General features: G+C 46.4%; 1 protein-coding gene across 7 annotated transcripts in view; it reads right to left on the bottom strand.

Moving 5' to 3' along the window:
* Positions 1–20433, bottom strand: part of DOCK5 (dedicator of cytokinesis 5) — an 82609-nt gene that overhangs the window by 57504 nt on the left and 4672 nt on the right. For 6 of the 7 annotated variants that reach the window (XM_051811785.1, XM_051811786.1, XM_051811787.1 and 3 more), the window contains exons 2-5: positions 9034–9117; positions 3055–3095; positions 2078–2133; positions 1233–1329 (exon numbers count right to left, since the gene is read on the bottom strand). In XM_051811785.1, the coding sequence (XP_051667745.1) occupies positions 1233–1329; positions 2078–2133; positions 3055–3095; positions 9034–9117 (278 nt within the window). Of the gene's footprint in view, positions 1–1232; positions 1330–2077; positions 2134–3054; positions 3096–9033; positions 9118–9978; positions 11135–20433 lie in introns of those variants that run through there. The other variant, XM_051811789.1, reaches the window with a different exon arrangement.

The following is a 20433-nucleotide window of genomic DNA, read 5'->3' as shown; positions in this document are numbered from 1 at the left end:
TAAACCCACTGCTGTAATGAAACCCACAGGAATTAAAGCAGTGAAATTAAATGCTGCCAAAGGAAAAAAAAAAAATCTCCTCATGTTTCCTTTTTCTCCTCAAATATCTCCTTCCTCCTTTAGCCTTTTTTTTTTATTATTCTTTTAATACACACTGCAAGGGAAAATAAAACAAACTCAAATCCATTTCAAACCACAACATTTTCCAAGCCTATTTTAGGACTTATATTGGTGAAGCACAAGAACATGAAAAGATTTCTGCTCTTCAAAAAAAAATAGATTCTGAGGCTACAATCCTCAAGTCATTCAGGAATTAAACAACAACAACAAAAAAAGCCAGGAACAAAACTCTCTTTTCAGGCAGTAATTCCATCCCATACAGCTTCTCGTTAAATTAAGAGGGTGGAACAAATTCTTGTGGTTTCGTGGCACACAAACAGAATGAACTTTGTGGCCTGGTGAGATCTCCAACAGGAAAATTTGCTCAGTGATTAGATTTAAACCCCCTCATCTCAATTAAAGCACATTCTGGGCAGGCTGAACTCGCTGCTAATGGAAGAAAAGTCAAGTCTGAGTTTTTAATGTGCCTTAATAATCCCCTTCAAAAGAAGGCAACTCGCTGGGAGCTCTTGGAGCAAGATAAACCCACCTGAGGGAGCCCAAAAAATCCCTGTCCTGCCTTGTGATGGTGCTGAGGTGACTGCCATGGTCAGGGGGCTCAACAGATCCAGCAGATGAGGGGTCTTTCCTCACCCTACTGGGAATTAAATCCTTGGGAGAGCTCCCAGGGGCCAGCCCAGGCACTGATCACAGCCCCAGCACCCTGCAGTGGCTGGAGCTGGGCCAGGGGGTTAAGGAATGAAAAAGGGAACAGAAAAAGTCTCCTGGAAAGTTGCTCTTCAATACTGGAAATTTAGGAATTTCTACAGATGCCGGGGGAGCTTTTCTAGAGAGTCACAAGGCCAGGGCAACCTGGCAGATGAGCCCAGGAATGTTCTGTAGCAAGGACAAATGAGGATAATTGACAATTGGCAGGAATTTTCTGCATGTCATGCAGGAAGATGACACCAAACCTCAGCTCTGTGAGCCCACAGCAGTGCAGCAGAGCACTTCTAGCCTCTCTCAACACCACTTTTGCCACAATGGAAGTGTTAAAATGCTGCTTGACATCCCTGCCAACAGCCCAGGCTCATCTCACCCCAGGTTCTGTGACAAAACTGAGGAAAACTCACCACATACAACTTGTGCCAGATAACTGCCCACTCCCTCAGGGTGGAGGTGAGCTCCTGGCCCAGGGGTAACTCACTTGGAATCACCGTTTCGTGTTGCCTGGAGGGGGAAAAAAAGGAGAAAATGGGAGGTTTTACACTCAGGGTTAAAACTTCATGGTCAAACATCTTTTTTTTTTTTTTTGATAAATATGTAAAAGGAAGTTTCAGAGGGGATAATTTCCACACAGTTCACTCACACAGGATGGCAAGACTCTAAAGATGTTCTCCAGCACACACATGCACATTCATTATCCATTTTTAATCCAAGCCTCTTTCAGTCTTGTTATTCCCAATGCATCCATCCCAGAAACAGAACAAATAGGGAAAAATTCATTTTGGAAGAACCACCCCTTGCAGTGGTAACAGTCATTTAACAAATAAAAATAAAAGAGCACTTTACAAAGCTTCCTCCTTTGCAACTGCTGTTTTCCTCTGGCTCTGACAACCAGAGACTCAGCTACCAGGAGTCATTTCCTTAAATGTTTTCCAAGACAGGAAGGACTCCACACTCCTGCTGGGTCCTTGCCTGGGAGCAGGAGGCTCTCCTGACTTGCAGGAGTTCTCAGAGGAGCTCCACTGACCTGCCCCACTCCTAACTGGTCTAGCAGAGCTTCCTAAATCCTGCCAAGAGCCTCCTCCTGCACCCACCCCACAGCTGCTCTGAAAAATGAAATTATGCAGCCCTGGAAGCCTGGCACAGGAGGCACACCCTGCTCAGAGGCAGAGCAGGAGTGTTTGGCACCCCCACAGCTCCTGGAATGGGGGGTTTTGGGGTTTACATTCCCCTGGTTTGGCTGCCGACCTACCCCCGGTCCTTCACGATGGCCTCTTTTAAATGGATGTACGTTTCGGGGAAAATGCCCTAAAAATAAACAGAGAAATCAGAGGAATCAAGCACAGCCTGGGTTAGGAGGGGGACAAAAATACATTTAGCAGAAAGGAGGGGAAAAGGGAAAGAAATGTCCCAGTATCACAGGAAAAAAGCCATTAAAGAGTCCACATTTCAGCACTATATTTGATATTTGGCACCTCAGAGAAGGCAATTCCTTGTTTCCCTCTAAAGACACTCATCTTCCTGCATGACATGCAGAAAATTCCTGCAAATTGTCAATTCTACTCATTTGTCCTTGCTACAAAACATTCCCGGACTCATCTGCCAGGTTGCCCTGGACTTGTGTCTCTCTAGAAAAGCTCCCCCGGCATCTGTAGAAATTCCTAAATTTCTATTATTTAAGAGCAACTTTCCAGGAAACTTTTTCTGTTCCCTTCTCATTCTTTTTTATGACCAAAAAAAAATGGCAGCTGAGGGATGCTACCACAAGAGAGGAGCCAGGAATCCTCTGGGAAACCAGATTTCCCTGCAGCTTCAGGGCCAGATCCACAAACCTCAAGCAGCCTGGCTGAGATCCAGGCTGTGTGCAATTCCTGGAATATTTTCCAAGCCAAATAAAAAAATCTGATATCACCATTAAATATAACTAATGCTGGATGTGTCCAGGTCCAAGAGCATAATAATAATAAAGCAATAAACTCGTGGATGCAGATGTGGAGCAGTTAATTTGGGGAGTTCAGGCTGCATTCCTCGTGATTCCAGAGGGGGAATATCCAGCTAATGGCTCTGAAACTTTGAGCTCAGGGGTATTTTTTCTGTCACTAAAGAAAAGGACACAATGGCCAGGAGAGCTGCACAATGTTCAGACAAGAAATACAGCAGATTAGAGCACTGGATGGGGCCTGGCAAGGTGTGAGATGAAAAGGAGAGCCATAAAAAGGGAGGTCATACCTTCTTTGATTTATTTCGGAGGGTGTATCCTCGGTACCAGCCTGGCAAAGGAAACAAAAATATTTATATTTATATCTATATTTATATTTATTTACTTTTATATTTATATTTACATTTATATTTCATTTATATTTATAATTTATATTTATGGTTTTCTTGTCTACAGCAACGAAACACCAAGTGTAATTCCCACCACCTTTCCACAGCACCAAAATCTATTGATTTTGCCAGTTTGAGCTCTTACTGCTCTGGAGACACCTCTGCTTTTTAGGGAGGAGCCTGAACTGCTTGTCCTGGCACAGATCCTGCTTATTAATATTATCTGATCAAGATCTAGAGAGTACAAGATAAAAATAACAGCTGTGATCCCCAGGACTCAGAAGGATGTGTCACTGAGGGGGACATTTCTTCTCTCTTCAGCACCTGGGCTCTGACCTGTATTTTCATAAACCCATGGAATGGTTTGGGTTGGAAGGGACCTTAAAAATCATCCAGGGACAACTTCTACTAACCCAGGCTGCTCCAAGCTGGCCTTGGACACTTCCAGGGGGTTATTTTGATGTCAAAGTCATTAAAACACAAAGCTATTAAAAAAAAAGCTGAATTTCTTGCATCCTCAAGGGATCTTTGCTCAGGGAGCAGAGAGGGGAGAGGCAGAGCTGGGGGAAAGTCCTTGTTCCTTCTCCTCCAGCACCTCCAAACCATGTGAGATGGGGGGTCTTCCTCTCCCTCCTCCCCTGCACCCCTTGGCTGGGCTGTGCCAGCACCCTCTGCACTGGGTTCCTCTCTTTGCCACAGCCAAGTTTCCATCCCCTGAGTCCTCCCGAAGTTCCTGCCCTGAAAACAACCAACTGAACCCATGAGGAGAAGAATCTGCCCTGTTTTAAAGGGCCACATCCCTCGGGTTGAGTCTCACCCTGACCCCCAGCCAGGAAAACACCAAAGACATTCCAACCTCAAGACTGGCCAGGATCCCAACTCTGCACGACCCCAATTCCCAAGTTTTTACTCTTTTCCTAAGGTTCCACCTGCCCAAAAACTAAACCCACAGGCCCTGTCCCTCAGCAAGCACACAGGGACTATATATATATATATATATATGTATATATATATATATGTATATATATATATATATATATATGGATTATAGTCCCTAACTCATGGATGGTGCTCAGTCAGCCAGACAACCCCCCTGCTCCCACAGGATTATGTCCAGCTGAGTGGCAGCACCAAGAAGGCAAAGGGATTTAAGGGAATAATCAGGCAAAGGAGAGAAGAAGAGAGGAGGGGAGGCTGGTTTATTTGGGTTTTTGTTTGTTGGTGGGGTTTGTTGTTGTTCCTCCCCCAACATTGATATATTCAGCAAAGAACCTCCCACAAAGAACCACAAATCTGAGACCCCTTGACCATAAATTAAGAGTTTAGAGTGGTTATATTTGTGTTTTGATGGGGCTTTTTTGTGTGTTTCTTGTTGTATTTGGTCTTTTTTTCTCTTCAAGTGCAGTTTTGACCCCTTTCTGCAGCAATGGGAAGGCACCTCAACCACAGAAACTCCAATATTCCAGGAATAAGTCAGGAGCAAAGAAGCAATTCCATTCCTTGCACAGGATGAAAATAAGATTATCCATTGACCATGGACCCATGGATGAGGTACTGGATTAGGGATGAGAAGATTTAGGTTCTATTTTTACCTAAGTTGTCATTAATTGAACAGTAAAGTCCAAGTTGCTCAGGGTGTGAGACAAAGCCCCCGGAATTTGCCAGGAGTGTTTTCCCAGTGATCTCAATTCCATCTGCCACTCTCAGCCCCTCCACAGCACAACTTCCTCATATTTCAAATGGCCTCTTGGCACTGAGCACATTCCTGTCAAATGTTTTGCAATCATTGCATCAAACCCTGTTGTGTCTGATGATGCAAAAGCTATTTCTGCAAGCACCTCGTGCCATTTTTTATCGGAATTCTGCTCCTGTTTTCAGTAATTTTGCCCATCCCTGGAACAGGAACACCATCTTTTGCCAGTGGTCGACTGATGACGTGATTTCTTCTTATTAAAAACCCCCCAAAATATGCCTAAACTTCAGAGGAATGAGAGATTATTGAAGTGTTTGGGTATTTTCACCAAGCAGGAGAAAAGTTCTTCAGTTGATGATGACCCAGCACATTTAAGCTCCTACAACGAACTGAAATCTGGTTGAGACCACAAAAAGGACACTGAACTGGCAAAAAAACATCCAAAAGTTTGGGTGTTTCTCGGGATCAGGTCCTCAGTTTTACCCTTCATTAAATGGATTTTCTGCAGCACGGAAAAGATGGGAAAATCTACAAGAAAATATTCCAATGGCAGTGGTTTGATGCTGGCAAGTTCTCCAGGGTGGGGCAAGCCCAGGTCAGGGGTTGAACCACAAGGTCTTTGTTCCTCCTGCAGGGCCCTGTCCTGTCTCCCCCCACACACAGGGATTGCTTCACCCCCTCCAGGGCTCAGAGAAAAGGCTGAAACCAGGCAGAAAGTCAGTGTAAACTGATTTTCAGCAGGAGAAGAAAGCCATGAGAACCAGGTATGTGAGCAGACATTCCTTCTCCCCACAACTGGGCCATTTCCCACAGCTTCCCTGAAATTATAATAATAAAAATAATAAATAATAAGAGTTTCCTCTAAACAGCAACATCTCCTCCCAGCTCATCCTCAAGGACAGATTCCCAGAGAGTAAATCCTGCACTGAACCAGCCTCCAAAGCACTGGATGCAGCAAGTTTTCCTTCTTTCCTTGGAGATTTTGCAGCGTGTGCAGAGTCTCAAATATTTCTGGCAGAAGGCCACGCTGCGTTATCTCGTTATCAAGTGGAACAAGGAATTCTGCACAAATACCTTGTGCCCTTCAAGCACCTCACAGGCAGCCAGGGAAAGGAGGGGAAAAACAAAAAAAAACAACCCTGGCTTTGCAGGTTCCAGTGCTAAGAGATCTCAACTAGCAAGGCCAAGCTGGGTTTATTTTAACCTAAGAAAAGTGGTGACCTCCAGGAGGGTTTGGACAACACTGTGGGACAGGGTGGGATTTTGGGGTGTCTGTGCAGGGCCAGCAGTATTACTCTGACCCTTGGGGGTCCCTTCCAGCTCAGGAATTCCACGCTTCCAAGGCCTTCCAGCCTTTGTGACAGCCCTCTACCTGCAGGCAGCACGTGGGAGCACAGCTGAGCAGGGATTTTACAATTCCAAGGTGTTTTCCCCCCTTGTGAAGCCACCAGGCAGCACAAGAGCAGCCCCTGACTGCAGGTGCTTCCCTGAGGGTTGGTGAGACACCTCAGCCCCTGGCCAAGCCAAAGGTTGGCCCAAACTGCACCTTCTGCTGACACTTTAATTCACTTTATCGCCCTTTCCTCTCCCCCAGGGGCTCAGCTCTATCAGTGTTGTGTCTCCAGGGCCAGATAACATTTCTTGTTCACACCAAAAGCCCAACCCTGCTGCCTCCCTGCCAGGGGACACACTGTGCACTTGGAGCCCTCCAGACAGGGCAGGGCCAGCCCAAATCCCACACAAAGAGCTCTCCTGGGAAGGCTCTTTGACACCTGGCTGAGGAAACCAGGAGGAGAAAGGAGGAATGTTCCAGGTGACCAACAACAGCCCTGAGAACCTCCTGGTAACTCACACCAGATGCTGAGGTGGGGAGTAAGAGCTAAAGCAGGATTTTTCCAAGTGAAAACTTGACAACAATTCCCTAAGGAACGTCAGAGATAGCCCATGGAACAGCCTTGGCCAGGAGCTGCAGGGATAACTCACACCCTGCTCAAAAAAGGGCCTCCTGGGGCATCTCTGAGCCTTTTCTTCCTGCAGAGCCTCCGCCCTGGTGGCATGGAAAGTTTTCCCTGGGTTGAGACTTGTGTACCCAGATAAGAACAGATATTAGAGGAACAAAACCCTGGAGCTCTGTTGGCAGGAGGGAGAACATCCCTCCTCCCAAAACCCAACCCACAGGGAGCTGGGAGAACATCCCTCCTTCCAAAACCCACTGGGAGCTGGGAGAACATCCTTCCTTCCAAAACACACAAGGAGCTGGGAGAACATCCCTCCTTCCAAAACACAACCAACAAGGAGCTGGGAGAACATCCCTCTTCCAAAACACAACCCATGGGGAGCTGGGAGAACACCCCTCCTTCCAAAACCCACAAGGAGTTGGGAGAACACCCCTCCTCCAAAACCCAAAGCTGGGAGAACAGCCCTCCTTCCAAAACACAATCCACAGGGAGCTGGGAGAACACCCCTCCTCCAAAACCCAAAGCTGGGAGAACATCCCTCCTTCCAAAACACAATCCACAGGGAGCTGGGAGAACACCCCTCCTTCCAAAATATAACCCACAAGGAGCTGGAAAAAGCTGGAAAAAGCAGAGAGCTGATGTCCCAAAAATTGGAGATGACAAGAGGCGAGAATTTCCTGCCAAGCAGCCGGAATACAGAACCGAGGGGGTTTGAGATGGATTTATGGGGAACCAGAGCAGACCCACAGCAGAGTTCCCACCTCTGACACAATCCACACCTTCCCCTTTCCGCTCACAAACGTCTGGGCCTGAGTTTTTTGGCTGCACTTTGTGGGAAAAGGGTCGAGTTGGACGGCGGGAATTCCGAGGTGCCTCAGCCACGGGCTTTGATTGCACACGGAGGGCTCAGCAGCTGAAAACAATCCCTTTTTTCCCTTTCCCAGATGAAAACAATCCCTTTTTCCCTTTCCCAGATGAAAACAATCCCTTTTCCCCTTTCCCAGATGAAAACAATCCCTTTTCCCCTTTCCCAGATGAAAACATTCACTCTCCTCAACAATTTCCAGGCGATTTTCTCTCTCCCACTGGAGAAAATTCCAGCCTGGGATAATTCCAGGCAAAAAAAAAAGGGATGTTATTTGGGTGTACATTCCCTGTTCTTGACTACCTGTTTAAAGAGCTGATTACAAGTTAAACAATGAGGTTGCTTAAAAATCGAGAGAAAGAAAGAAAGAAACACCCCAACATTTTGGGAAATAAAAAATGCATCCTCTGCATGAATTTTGCTTCTTGACACTCCCTCTTTCTTGGGTCTTTTTGCAGAATCAAGTCACAAATTAGTAGGATTACATACAGATATTCTGCCTGTTATCTACAGATATTTTGCCTGTTATCTACAGATATTTTCCTTCTTATCTACAGATATTCTGCCTGTTATGTACAGATATTCTGCCTGTTATGTACAGATATTCTTTCTGCCTGTTATGTACAGATATTCTGCCTGTTATGTACAGATATTTTGCCTGTTATGTACAGATATTCTGCCTGTTATGTACAGATATTTTGCCTGTTATGTACAGATATTCTGCCTGTTATGTACAGATATTCTGCCTGTTATGTACAGATATTTTGCCTGTTATGTACAGATATTCTGCCTGTTATGTACAGATATTCTGCCTGTTATATACAGATATTTTGCCTGTTATGTACAGATATTCTGCCTGTTATATACAGATATTTTGCCTCTTATGCAGAGATATTTTGCCTGTTATATACAGTTATTTTTATTTTATTTTATTATTATTATTATTATTATTATTATTATTATTATTATTATTATTATTATTATTATTTTTAGCTGGATCAATTCATCAGATCAATGGAAGTGCCAGGCCTGGCACGGCCCAAAGAGGAGCCAAAGCAAAGAGGTGTGGTGTGAAAACTGGAATGAGGAGCCAGAATTAAGTGTTCCTTTATCTTGTAGCTCTGCCTTGAGACACAGAGAAATCTCACCTTGTTAAACTCTGCCAGGAACCCAAAAGCTACGTTAAATTTTCTCTATTTTCTGCATTTTTAATACCATTTTAAAACTCAGTACCGAGTAACAAAGCGCTTCAGGCACGGCAGGAGTGGAAAACACAGATGTAAAATTGCTGTTATTTCAGAAAAATAACCTCCATTTGTTACATTTTCCTTCCCAAAAAAGCAGCAGCAAGAAGTGGGACCCACCTTCGTACATCTCCAGGATGTGAACGGTGTCCCCGACCTGCAGCGACAGCTCCACGTCCTGAGCGGCCTCGTAGTTGTAGATGGCTAAAAAAAAAGGGAAAAAACACAATTATGAGGGGCCAGGGGTTCAATTATTGGCTGGTGGCACCTGCCCAAGGCAGGGCAGCATTTTGGAAAAGCACTATAAAGTCATTAAGGGGTGAGGAATCCTCTGGAAAAGGGGGGGCGGGGTATCTGTTCCCAGATTTTGCCCTGCAAGGGGAAGAAATCTTATTATTCACAGCCAGGATAATAATACAGTTATTTTATTGCCCAGAATACAGATCTAGGAGTCCTTAGGACAACCTGCCCACGACCTCAGGCATCAGGGATCAATCAGTAATTATCATTTTTTTATAGCATTTCATAGCACTCACTAATGGAGTGTTGGAAAACACCACAAATTTGATGTTCTGATAAAACCCACCCCTATTCTATGCTAAAAAATACTCTGATTATTTGCTACTCAAGGATCTCCCCAGACAAGACCCAATTTTAGCACGAAAACTTGAGATTCTCCACAAATTTAATCCCTCCCAAAGACAAAGCTAATCTGGATCTTATCAGATTTCCATAGGGAATAGGATTAAGCCCAAAAGCAGAGCCCTCCTTGGAGACAAGAGGAGAAAGTTTAATTTGAATTTGCTTTCAAACCAGCCCAAATAAAGAGACATAAAAGCAGGGAAAGGCTTTTCTCTGGGTCCATGAGCTGATCAGCAAAGTCAGGACAGACACTCCTCTACCAAACTGGGGCATCTTCATTTATTTAAACATCGATTTAAGCACAGATCACACACAAGGCAACCTTCCCACACGCAGAAATCTTATATTTACATATCCCTGAGCTAATTTATTAGTGAATAAACGCCGTGTTTGTTTTAAAGAAAGCAAATAAATCCCACAAACGTTTTCAGGAGGCTTTGGGAAAATCCTTCAGACTGCCCAAGGTTTGGATTTGAAGGGCTCTGCCTGGAAAACCAAATAAATAAATAAAAGAGTGGAGCTTTTCTGTCACAGACCCACATCCAGTGCCCATCTTTCCCGTCAGGATGAGGAATTATTGCCTCCTGGAAAGGCTCCAAACGACTGTGGGTGACCACACAGGAAATTATCTCACAGATAGGAGCTGCCTCTCAAATATTGGAACTAAAAATAGTCCCCCAGGAGCAGGAGATGTGAATCCCTGCTGGATCTGAGCACAGGCAGACACTTCTTTTCCTGTGCTGCAGGGCAGGGAGTGTTCCCAGAGGCACTGATTTATGCCTGCAGACACACATGGACTTTGCATTGAATCCACCACATGGTTTTCCAGAGAATTTTGGGAATATTCCAGGTTGCAGGAATATTCCTGGGCTTTTGCTCCTAAGGCACGAGCTGCTTCGACATCCAGTTTCCTCTCCCTGCCCCCAAGGGTGCTGTAAATCAATATATTAAAAACTGACTGGTGATCTGGATGTTCATCAACACCTCAAAGGCCCCAGAATAGGCCCAAAATTAAAAAACACTCCATCAACATTTTAACAGAAAAATCTGGATAATGTTCATGGCCAAAGATGAACTGATGGGGAATGCTGGACTTGATTCAGTTCAGAAGAATTTGTTCCAACAGACCCAGACAATAATCCTGCAGGGGGTTGCAGCAGCAAAACCCAACCCAAAGGGCAGCAAACTCCCTGTGGCTGTGCCTCCCGTTGGGATAAACCTGCCAAATCCCAGAGATCAAGCAGGGATGTTGCAATCCATGACTGGGATGGGATATCTCCAAACCTCCCCGAGCTGCAGCAGGATCAGAGTGGAAGGATGACACAACCCCAGCTCCCTCTGGAGTCCCCCAGGACGTGCCCTGGGACACTGCAGTGTCACTGGCACTGCTCAGGTGAGGACCAGGCACCAGGCAGAGGATGGACATTAATAACCTGTTAATGAACGTGTCAGCAGACTCAGGAGGTTGAAGGCAGAGTGTCTGGGCCAACTCCTGAATTGGCTGATGACACTTTGTCTGCTGAAGTTTCCTCCCGTGGTTACAGCTGTCCCAAAGTGCTGTTTGGGATTCCTGGCCATGGCTGTGAAGAGGCACAGCCAAGAATTTCTCCCCACTATCCCACCTAACCCTGCCCTCTGGCAGTGGGAAGCCATTCCCTGTGTCCTGCCCCTCCATCCCTTGTCCCCAGTCCCTCTCCAACTCTCCTGGAGCCCCTTTAGACACTGAAAGGGTCTCTCAGCTCTCCCTGGAGCCTTCTCTCCTCCAGGTGAACCCCCCCAGCTCTCCCAGAGGGTCTCCAGAGCAGAGGGGCTCCAGCTCTTGGCCCTCTCTGGATTCATCCCAACAGCTCCTCATCCTTGTGCTGCACGTCTCACACACACACACAGGGATTCCTACATGCAATTTGCAGATGCCTCGGGTTTTTCTGGGACAAACACACATTATCCAAATACCAGGCTGCATTTTTCCCTAAATTGCTGCTTTAGCTCCAGACAAAAGCAGCCTGAGCAGCCCCAGAGTCCAGGGAAAGGTGGGTGGGTGTCAGAGCAGCCTTTCTTGTGAGAACACAGAGAGGGAATTCAAACCAAAGAGCAAAGAACTCCCCAGTTCCCTTCCCCTCCCCAAAGATCACAACAGCCACAAGCCAGAGAACTGAACACTGCAGTTCCCTTCCCTCTCCCTGCTGCACCAGACAGGTTTCACATCCCAAAATTTAAGCACTGACATCCCAGCACTGAAGTAAAGGAACTCACTTCTGCCCCTGCACAACAACAACAACAAAAGGCAATTTTGGAGTATCTTGCCTTGCCAGGCTGAGTGAAGGCAGAGCAGAGGGGCACTGCACATAAAACCTCCTCCCCAGTGGTTCTGCACAAGGTTAGAAAAGACAAATTGCTGGCATATTTTCCCTGTTTGCAAGTGATGCTTCCTGCTGCTGGGAGTCCCAAACAGCCCATCTGCAGGGATTTGTGCTGCTCAGCCTCTTTTTTAGTGTGTGTATTTAATCTGACCTCTCTCAGACTTGAAAGCAAAAGGAAACTGTGCATGACAAACACGGCCATGGCAGGAAAAAAAAATCAAACCCCTTCATTTAAATCCCGACAGAGCAGCAAGAAGGGAAAATAAGGCAGAGACTTTTGTCCTCAAATTTGCAGGAATATCTGAAGTTAAGTCTTTTTGCTCCAAGCTAAACTTCAGCTGAGATTCTGTCCTTTGAAATTCACTTTGGAGTGATGATCCTGCTCCTTTTATCCTCCTGGATGAAAAGCAGCACTGAAGTCTAACAAATTTAATCTAAATAAAGAGGACGAGGTGGAGAACGCGACCCAGAAGATGGGTTTGTTTCATGAGGAGCACAACCAGAGGCAACATCTCATGTTATTTGGTTCACAGGCCTCCAAGCTGGATTAGTGGGAAGTGTAAGACATGGAATCCATGAGGAGGGAAGGTCAGAGGAGGGAGCATTGGGAAAAGGCAGCAGATAACTTCATGACTGATGACAGCAGCCAGTCACGAGGGGAAGATAAGAAGCAACTCTCCTGCTTCAGGGCAGAAGGTGAGTCCTCAGAATGGATGGTAAAGGAACTCCAGAGGCACTGCCCAAGTGGGGGTGGGTGCTGGGTTCCCCCAGAGCCAGCCCCACAAACACGGAGGGCAGAGGGAACCTGGCACAGCCTGGGCTCTCCAGGGCCCTGAGGGATCCCTGTGGAGAGCTGGGAGGTTCTCAGGAGGCCCAGTTTGGCAGCAGCACGATGGGAAGAGCAGGTTAAGCTGTGTCACTCCCCCCCAGTGGTAGGAAGACACCAGATTTATCCCAGCACACACATTCCTGATCCATGAGACACCACCCAGAGGCACGGACACAGCACGAAGCCTCCGTGTTGTGCATGGGGCAGAAAAGGAGAAGCACAATTATATTACAAATAAAACCCCCCAAACACACTCCAAAACCCCACAAAAGCTTCACTTTTGGACAAAGAGCCTGGAGAGAAGCTTAAATTTGCAAGAGGTCTGTCAGCAGCTCACGGAGCCTGAGCTGGATCTCGGTGGAACCAGGGGGAGATCCAGCAGTTCCAGGGGGAATGGTTTCCAACTGAGAGGAGGTTTGGATGGGATATGGGAAGAAATTCTTCCCTGGGAGGGTGTGGAGGTGCTGGGATGGGATTCCCAGAGAAGTTGTGGCTGCCTCATCCCTGGAAGTGCCCAAGGCCAGGTTGGAGTAACCTGGGCTAGTGGAAGGTGTCCCTGCCCGTGGCAAGGATGGCACTGGATTGGCACTTGGAAGTCCATTCCAAACCAACCCATTTTATGATTCCACTATAGTTTAATTCCCAGACCCTTTTTACCCCCAGAATAACTCATTGTCAAGGCTGTCCCAAAAGCAAAGCTCAGCTAAAACACCCAAACCCAGCGACCAAGGCAGAACCTGTCACATCCCATTTCGTGTGGATCTCAAAGCAGAATGAAAGGGAATCCTTCTCTCAACAAGTGCATTTGAAACGTGGATTATTGGCCTGAAAAGCACAGCCACTGCAAGATCCATTATCTCTGACTTGGCTCAAACCAAACCCCCCCCTCCACCCATCACAAAGACACAAGAACCACTTCCAAATGCCATGTCCCACTTCCCCCCAGCCTGCCCTCACACCATCTGATAGGAGAGGGCTGGCTTTGCTTCCTGGGAACAAAGACTCACATTCAGAGCTGTTGCAACAACCAGACTCCATCTCATTCCATCTTTCAACCAAAAAGTCAACCCCCAGTGCAAGGGAAACAGAAGTTCCCCTGCTTTTTATGCTGCCACAGTCCCGGATTAAAAAACGGCCCTGCTGCTGGATAGCCCCCTTTGGAGGAGCCTGGTATGTTCTCTGGTGCCAAGACAGCACCAAAAACACAGGGGCTTTATTTAAAAAACAAGGGACTGCCCAAGGAATTAATTCCGGGCGGGAACAAAGGCTCTTTGATGTTTCGAGCGAAAAACGTTCTTGTAACTTCCCAGGAATTTGTGTCTGAAAAATTGAGAATAGAATAATTAAAGTTTAGATGTCAGGCTGCTGCTTCTTCTTCAAAAAAAAAGGAAGTCATGGTTCAACTCTGGGGAAAAATGTACATTTTATGACTGTTATTAAAAATATTCCCGCTGCTGAAGGGTTGATGCTGAGATTCAGTCTCAATTTTACAAAGTCCCAAGTGGCTGCTCAGCATTTTGAACACAAGTAATCCAGAATAACAGGATTATGCAGCTGGAAATGCTGTAATTAACTGGCATCATTAGACTTCAGAGTCAAAGCTCTGACGAGCTCGAGGTGGGACTATCCCTGCCCATGGCAGGTGGGTGGAATGAGATGATCTTTAAGGTCCCTTCCAACCCAGACCATTCCATGGTTCTGTGCTTTCATGACTTTTAACATCTTGTGTTCTTATTGTTTCAGGCTGCTCTCACACACAGAAATACATTTTACTTGGTTTTAGCATTTTTAAGTGTGGTTGTCTTAAAAACGGGCATTAAATGAGAAATGACAGCACCTGCCCGTGCAGGAGGATGTGACTTGGCCCTTTCCAATCTGGATTCTGTAACTGCTGGGGTTTAGATTCAATTCTTGCTTTGGAGAGCCAAGAAAAAAGCAGGAGGAGCCACTGTCCTCCCCATGCTTCCAACACTTCCATTTCCAACCTCAGGCTATCCCAATAACCACCTCCAAAGGAGGGTGTTTCCTGCCAGATCCAACTTGATCAAAGTCTAAGATTTTTCCTGAATAATGGATTATCTTGGAGATGGGACAGGCAGAGAATCCCAGGTTTGCAGAGTCCGTCCTGCACAAACAGTCAACATGGAACCAATTCCCAAATTTGGGGAAGGTTTTCAGCCATCAGTATCTTTTGGTTAATCCTGTCTCTCTCTCTCCAGCACAGACTGGCTCAGATTCTGGACTCAGTTTAATCTCTTAAAGCCTGGACTGCTTTAGAAAAAAAACAACTCCCCAAGCCCAGCCCATGGGAATAGAGATGGCTCTGGAGGTTACACAAGGGCTCCCAGGGGCTGATTTAACAGGGCCAGCTCCACACCAATGCTCTGGAGCAGCCACAAATCAGCCCAGGGATTTTAATTAGAGCTCCTCACATTCAAATCAGGCAAACTGAGACAATCCAGAACTGCTGAAGCGACAGACACGCTGATTACAAGGGGAAAAAAATAAATAAATAAAGAGATAATACCCATATTTTCATGTCTGCAGAACTCCCATCGCTCATTTCCCCTCAAATATTTATCACTGAGTGTTTATAGCACGGGAGGGGTGTAAAAATAAAAGAGATTCGGTTCTCAGAGTGCACCTAAACTGCAAACAGCCTGGAAAAACACATCCTAAACACACTGATTTGGGCAGCAGCAGCAACAAGAGCACAGCACGAGCTGTTTTGTCCCTTGGAGGGTGCCTGGGGTGGGAGCAGCCAAATTCTTGGGAACTGACCCCCCCCAAAGTGTGTGGTTTGATTTCCATCCAGGTAACACACACAGATCTTTTGCACTGCGACATTTTCCTCACTGGGCTCTCCTCTTCTTCTTTTCTTATTTTCACTCTAAAGGGCCCTTGGGGATTTTGAGCTCAGATAAGGGATTAATCTACATTAGCTGTCTCAGCTGATGTCTGCAGTGAGAGGGAGAGCTGTGAGCCAGGGCAGAAATAAGTCAGGGTGGGAGCCAACCTGCTCCTGAATATCCAGCACCCAACCAAACCTGGTGCTTGAGAAATTAAAAAAAAAAATAACCAAAAAAGCAGACCTGCAATTCCAGTCTCTTTGGAACAGCATGAAAGTTCCCCACAGGTGGAAAAAAATCAAACAGCCTGGCCTCTCCTCTTGAAGATTTTGTAAACTTTTATCAGGTTGCTTTGATATATCTTTCTATTTAAGGTGTTCTTCGAGGTTCTGCCAAGAAAGGTTGGGCCAGATGATCCTTGAGGTCTGTTCCAAGCAGGAATTCTGTGCTTCTATGATTAATTAGGCTGTGGTTTAGAGGAATGCTTTAATTTTAGCTCCCAGTGCATCCCAGCATCCGTCTCCTTCCTGCCCCCAGTGAGAACAACGTCCCCCTAACAGTGTTCAGACATGACAAGGGGAGATAAAGGAAGAAGTTTAGCCCCAGTGTCAAGCAGTTTTTTAAGGCTGCCTGTGTTTCAGGTGTGGTTGATCCCAAAAAACCCTCCAGTTCCCAGCTGGAAGGTGCTCCTGGACCAAAGGCTTCCCAACCCAGCTCCTGGCAGCTCCTCCCTTCATCCAGCCAAACTTCCCCCAGCCACCCTCCAAGAAACCAGTGCCACCAACCTGCAGTTCCTGAGCCTCACCCCGAGCAGGATGAAGCAGAAAAGTGCCCAAGATGTTCCTGCTGCTCCACCAACCCCAGAGCCTGGTGCTGCCACAGCTGCATCTGTCCCCAGCTCCAATCCCACAAAGCACATCCTCTGAGCGTTTCCTTCCTTCCTTCATTCCCCAGGACATCCATTCCCTGTGCCACAGTGACCTTCCCAACACTCAGGACACCAGACCTGCTCCTCTCCATCTTCTGGGTGCCACCCTGACAGGGGGTTTGGAGACCCTGTGAGGTTTAAAGGGTGCTTGGAGTGCAAGGTGCCCACCTTCCAAGCCCTGCAGCTTTATTCTGCCCCTTTGAAACCTGAGCAGCAACAGCCAGCCTGAATAATTAGTGTTCTGCCAAAAATATATTTAAACACGGTCTTGTTCCTTAAAGAGATCCTCCTGACCCCAAAAAACTGTTTCAACTACCACATGACCACAGAAATCAAGTTTTGCCACTGGTTTTAGAGGGCTCAGCCCCTGGTTTGTGTTCAGCCTGTTGGCATCACAGCAGCTCAGTGCTCCTAAAACATTGTGTTCCTTTCTTCTGTGCACTTTGGACAAAGAGATTTGGAATAAAAGGGGCACAAAGCCACTCTTGGGGCTGATCTCTCCGAAAGAAGGGGTTCACAGAAGCACAGAAGTCACTGTTTCAGTGGCATTTTCACTCAGATTTGTAAAAGCCAAACCCCAAGCCCATGATGGATAAATTGGCCCCCTCAGCTGGTTCCCAACCTGAAGGCGTGTGGCACTTTCAAAGGAGTTAATTGAATTTGCCACCGGCTTGAAATTACTGTCCTAATTCTTACTGGGCAAAACATCAAAGGAAGTGGAATGAAAACTTGGAAATGCTACTGTGGAGAGCTGTAAATGTTGCTATCTAATGAGTTCTGCTGTTTGCATCTCTCCAGAGGGAGGGAGGGGGGGAGAGATGAGAGCTCTGAGGAGTTTGAGCACAGAGTCCAACTGTGCCCATGGGCTGCTCTGAACCACCAGCTTCATTTGAGTTAAAACTTCACCCTTGTGCCTTGCTGGCCTCACAATCACACCTGGCACAATCACACCTCCTCCTCCTGACACCCAACCCAGGCTGAGAGACCCCCAGGGAATGTAGAGTTCAGGGGTCCCCACTTCACCAGCTGCAAATAAAACCCAAGCAGGAATTTTTAACCAGCATTCCCAAGGCTCCAACACCTTCCCCTCTCCATCCATGTGCTCAGGAGGAGGAACATGAGCTCTGCCACAGCTGCAGGAGGAGAATTCACAGCTCAGCCCACTGCATTTGGAGAAACTGGGATGTGCTGCCAAGGAGTTTTCACCTGCACTGGATGAACCCTCTGTGCAAACCCGGAGCTCCCTGGAGCTGGCAGGGCTCCCACAAGGAGGATTTCTAACATGCACAACCCCAGGGATTCAATTTGGCCTCTGCACCTCCAGCTCTTCTCATTCAACACGGGCTTCACAACAAATTTACTCTCCTTAATGGCCTGTGGTTCACTGATCTGTGCCTGCAAAATGACACCAGAACTGGCACTGCAGAGGAACAGGAACTGGTTTGCAGCTTCTCCTTTCCAGAGACCTTCAATCCCAAAGCATTTTTTCCCCCTTGCCACCTATCTCAGGTAACAAGAAAATGGCAAACAGGGGAAAAGTGTTAAAATGAGGAGCAGGAAACGCTGACTGGAAGGAAAAAGCCCAACAAAAATACTGAACCCTCTGTTGTCCAGAAGAACGAAGAACAAACTACCCCCTAAATTGCAACAAGCAGATTAGTTTTAATTAAACTGCAAGAGATGCCAGGAGATTAAGAATTTGGGAACATTTGTGGCCTTCCTTTCATTTCCTAGAGCTACTTTATTCCTTTACATTAAAGCTCCATCTCTCTGCAGCTTGAAGCCCCCACTCCATCAGAGCAGTGAGGATGGAAGTGCTGCAAGAATGAGGTCTAAAAAGGTAAAAAAAAAGAAAAAAAAGGCACTTCTACAGAACCAACTGGCCACTGCTTACCTGTGACATTCTGAACCACTCTTAGAACTTCAGTGCTCGAGTCATAAATGGGTTTATTACACCAGAGGATCAAAGTACCAAGCTCCCCAAGAGCAGGAAACTTATCTCCACTGCACCCTCAGGAACTTTTTGCCCAGATTCAGCATTTTTGAGAATGAGTTTCGTTTTTATTGCAGCAACACCTCCCAAAAAATGGAGTGTCAGTGACCAAAGAATGAATCTCCACTGAACAGCCACTCCTTTTTTCAGCTGCATTCTATGACAGGGGGCCAGGCACCCGTCTGAGAGCTCCAAGAGGCTGCCAGAGGAATTAATCCTTCAAACTCTGCTCCCCCCTCAATTCCAGGGAGCTCTCCCTGGGAGGTACAGCCTGTACAGCTCCAAAAAAGACACTTTTTATCATTTAAGCCACTGGTCCAACTCACAATTCTGCAAAATCATCAGTTTTTGGAGGCAACCACGGACTGGCTGCCTCTGGAGCTGTTCAGTAATTCATATTTATGGCCTGGTTTTATTAGCACATGTTTCCTGGCAAAGGCACCCAAATTCACTGCAGGATTTCAGGCATTATAAATTAAAGGCACTGGATTTGAAAGCATCACCTCACTCTGGTAGCAGGGGGATAAATGTGTTTATGACCTTGGGCTGGAGGTGGTTTGAGGCTTGGCCATGGGGTGCCTTCAACGTGCTGGCACAAACAGGGCTTTATTTTCCTTCAAAGCACCAGCTGAGAGGAATGTCCTGCCCCTCAATGAAGCAAACTGAACAGCAAAAAAAAATGCTGATTTTCAAATTAAAGGAGCTTCAGCAAGTTTGACCACAGAAGGGCTACGAATGAATGAATATCATCTGAACAATACACAAAGATTATTACACATTTACTGCTCATCTGCATATTAAACAGATCAATGAGGTTTTTTCCTCAGTTCAGGAACTTTTATTCTTATTCTAGAAGGCAACCACAAGTTCTGGAGACCTCAAGAGAGGATTTAGAGCCTCCACAAAGGGATTTAGGACTGTTGAAGGTGAGCCCTGAGACAATTCCTAAACATTCAAGGTGGACCCCCAGGAACTAAAGCACCCAGAAGTCACCAGACTCTTGAAAAAATACTTCTTTTCAAAGAAGGAATAAGATAAGGAGCCAGTTTATGAGTCTTGTTCGTGTCAGTGATGCCTTTGAAGTCCACAGGATTAGTTTCATAGGGGATGACTTAAAGAACAGAATAGAAATCACAAAAAAATCAGAGCAGACAGACTGGATTAAAAAAAATAAATAGAAGGACTACGAAAGCGACTTTCACATCAAATAAACTGCAGAGACAGCAACAAAAAGTCAGAAATTAATCAGAAATAAAATGTCACTATTACATATAATACATGTATACAAATAATCTTCACACAGTGTCATGTGCTACTCCAAAGAGACAAAACTTTCTGGTCTCGGCAATGCCAAGAGTTTGCTTTTCCCTGTTGGAAATTTGCTCTTCTATTTCTGTTCTATTTCTACCAACATGACAACTTTTTAGCCATAAATCACAATAAAGCAAATGGAGGGGGAAATGAGCAGTTCCAGGGTGTTTCCATCCAGAGGGAGATGGTCCCTCCTGCAGAAGGAAGGGGCTCCTCCATCCTTCTGGAGCCACCACAGTGCCCTGGAGTGGCAAGGCAGAGAAATCCTGCAGGAAGGGCAGGCCAGCAAGTCGAAACAAATGGGAATTTTGCTCTGATTTGACACGCTGAACTCCTGTGAAACCCTCTGACCACACACAGTCTGTCCAGACAACCCCGCAGGTGGGTGGGACTGGAACAGGGAGCCAAGACCTGATGGCCCAGAAATGCTCCCAAATCAAAGCAGGAGCAGGAAAATCTCCCTGTGCAGCAACCCTGCCTTCCTCTCTGCCCCTTGGCATCTCCCCTCACAGAAATCACCCCCCTGGCTGGCAGGCACTGGGCACACTTGAGACATTACTGGGGAAGACTGTTAATGGGATGAGAGAGCCTGGAGTCTGTGGAATCCT

The sequence above is a fragment of the Manacus candei genome, unplaced genomic scaffold (genome assembly GCF_025592945.1).
Source record: "Manacus candei isolate 608988 ecotype Guabito, Panama unplaced genomic scaffold, ASM2559294v1 h1tg000084l, whole genome shotgun sequence".
NCBI lineage: Eukaryota > Metazoa > Chordata > Aves > Passeriformes > Pipridae > Manacus > Manacus candei.
This window is presented reverse-complemented; position numbering and strand designations above follow the sequence as displayed.